General features: G+C 34.0%; 1 protein-coding gene across 1 annotated transcript in view; it reads left to right on the top strand.

Annotated features, from left to right (window-relative positions):
• tdgf1 (teratocarcinoma-derived growth factor 1) overlaps nt 1–622 on the top strand; it is a 6,251-nt gene extending 5,629 nt beyond the window's left edge. Inside the window, exon 5 of the mRNA XM_008424590.1 lies at nt 344–622. Within this exon, the coding sequence (XP_008422812.1) occupies nt 344–453 (110 nt within the window). The 3' untranslated portion in view covers nt 454–622. The remainder of the gene's footprint in view (nt 1–343) is intronic.
• Nucleotides 623–1,586: the final 964 nt, after the last annotated feature.

Below are 1,586 nucleotides of genomic sequence, written 5' to 3'. Positions count from 1 at the left end.
TGTCCTGAAGATAAAATCTTCAACTTGGAACTAAAAATCAATCCAACTTTTGATACTTTAATTAAGCGGGTAAAATTTTAAGCTAGCTAGCTAATCCAACACAGAGCATCACTTACTTCTGTCTTTTTTCCAAAAATAAACGAGCTGCAGAAGTGTAGAGTGAAGGCTTTCCTTGTCCCGCCTGGGAGATAAACGTGTATCTTTAAGAGCTGCTGGAAGTCGAGATAAGCGAAGCCAAGTTTAGAGAAAGTGAAAGAAAAAGATAACGGCTTAAAATACATGAAATGGCTATAAAGACATGATATTAACGATGTAAACTCTTGATTGTTTCGTTTTCTCCCAGATGACTCGGATGAGGAGGTTCGTTGGTATCTTTCATCGGCGGTCAGGTTGACTCCGCTCAGCTGTTTCCTGTCTCTGCTGATGCTACTTCCTGTGCTGCTCGTCTTCTGACGYTCATAAGATTTTATTCTCTAATCGGCTCCAAAACGACGTGAATAATAAACTTGATGATGCTGCAGTATTTATTTTAATGAGGAAAAAACCAACTCCTGATTTGCTTTTATGTAACTAACTGGAGAGAGAAGAGTTCTTCCAAAATAAATCCTGTTTGCCTGAAAGATCTAAATGTATGGAGGAAGATTAGTGCCACAAAAAAATCTTATTTTTTCCCCCTCCGAATTCTGACGTTTTTTTTCTCAGATTTTACTTTCTCTTACAATTCTATTTTTTCTCARAATTGTAAAATTTTCCTCAAATTCTGACTTTTTCCACCGGAATTCTAAATTTAATCTCAGAAATATGACTTTTATTCTCAGAATTTTGACTTTATTCTCAGAAAACGATTTCTTTTTTCTCATATTTTTTTAACCTCAGATTTCCAACTGTAATCTAAGCATGCTGACTTTACTTTCAGAAATGTGACTTTTTTTTCTCAGAAATTTGTTTTTTTCTCAAAATTGTAAAATTTTTCTCAAATTCTGACTTTTTCCACAAAAATTCTAACTTTAATCTCAGAATTTTGACTTTCTTCTCAGAAATGATTTCTTTTTTATGTCATAATTATTTTTTTAACCTCAGATTTCTAACTGTAATACTGACTTTTTTGTCTCTGAATCTTTTGTTTTTTTTCTCAAAATTTGTGACTTTTCCCTCAGAGTTTTAAACTCTGATTTCTCGTTTGTTTTTGTTGACGTTCATCTGACATTAAAGTCAAAATTCAGAGAAAGTCACTTTTTTTTCGTTCAGTGGCCCTAATATCCTTCCATATAAAGGAAATGAAGGAAGCTGTATATAAGATTTTTATGGAAAATGTTTTAAAGTCATTTTGTCTTTGAAGGAAAAAACTTCCTGTGATTCTTGTTTTAATCTGATGTGACGTTTTGTGTTGAACCTGGTTTGTTTAATTGAAGCCGTATTCGTGCTGCTGATKCTCAGGGTTTCGTTTGAACCGGTTTTGCGGTTCTTCTTCCAGCCTTTCTGTTATCTGCAGGTATTTCCAGCCGTTTTCTCTCCTGCCTCTTATCTCCACTTTATTGATGAGGTTGGATTTGATTATCTGCTGCTTTCTTATCTAAAACAAACAG

Source organism: Poecilia reticulata, linkage group LG12 (assembly GCF_000633615.1).
Source record: "Poecilia reticulata strain Guanapo linkage group LG12, Guppy_female_1.0+MT, whole genome shotgun sequence".
Lineage (NCBI taxonomy): Eukaryota > Metazoa > Chordata > Actinopteri > Cyprinodontiformes > Poeciliidae > Poecilia > Poecilia reticulata.
This window is presented reverse-complemented; position numbering and strand designations above follow the sequence as displayed.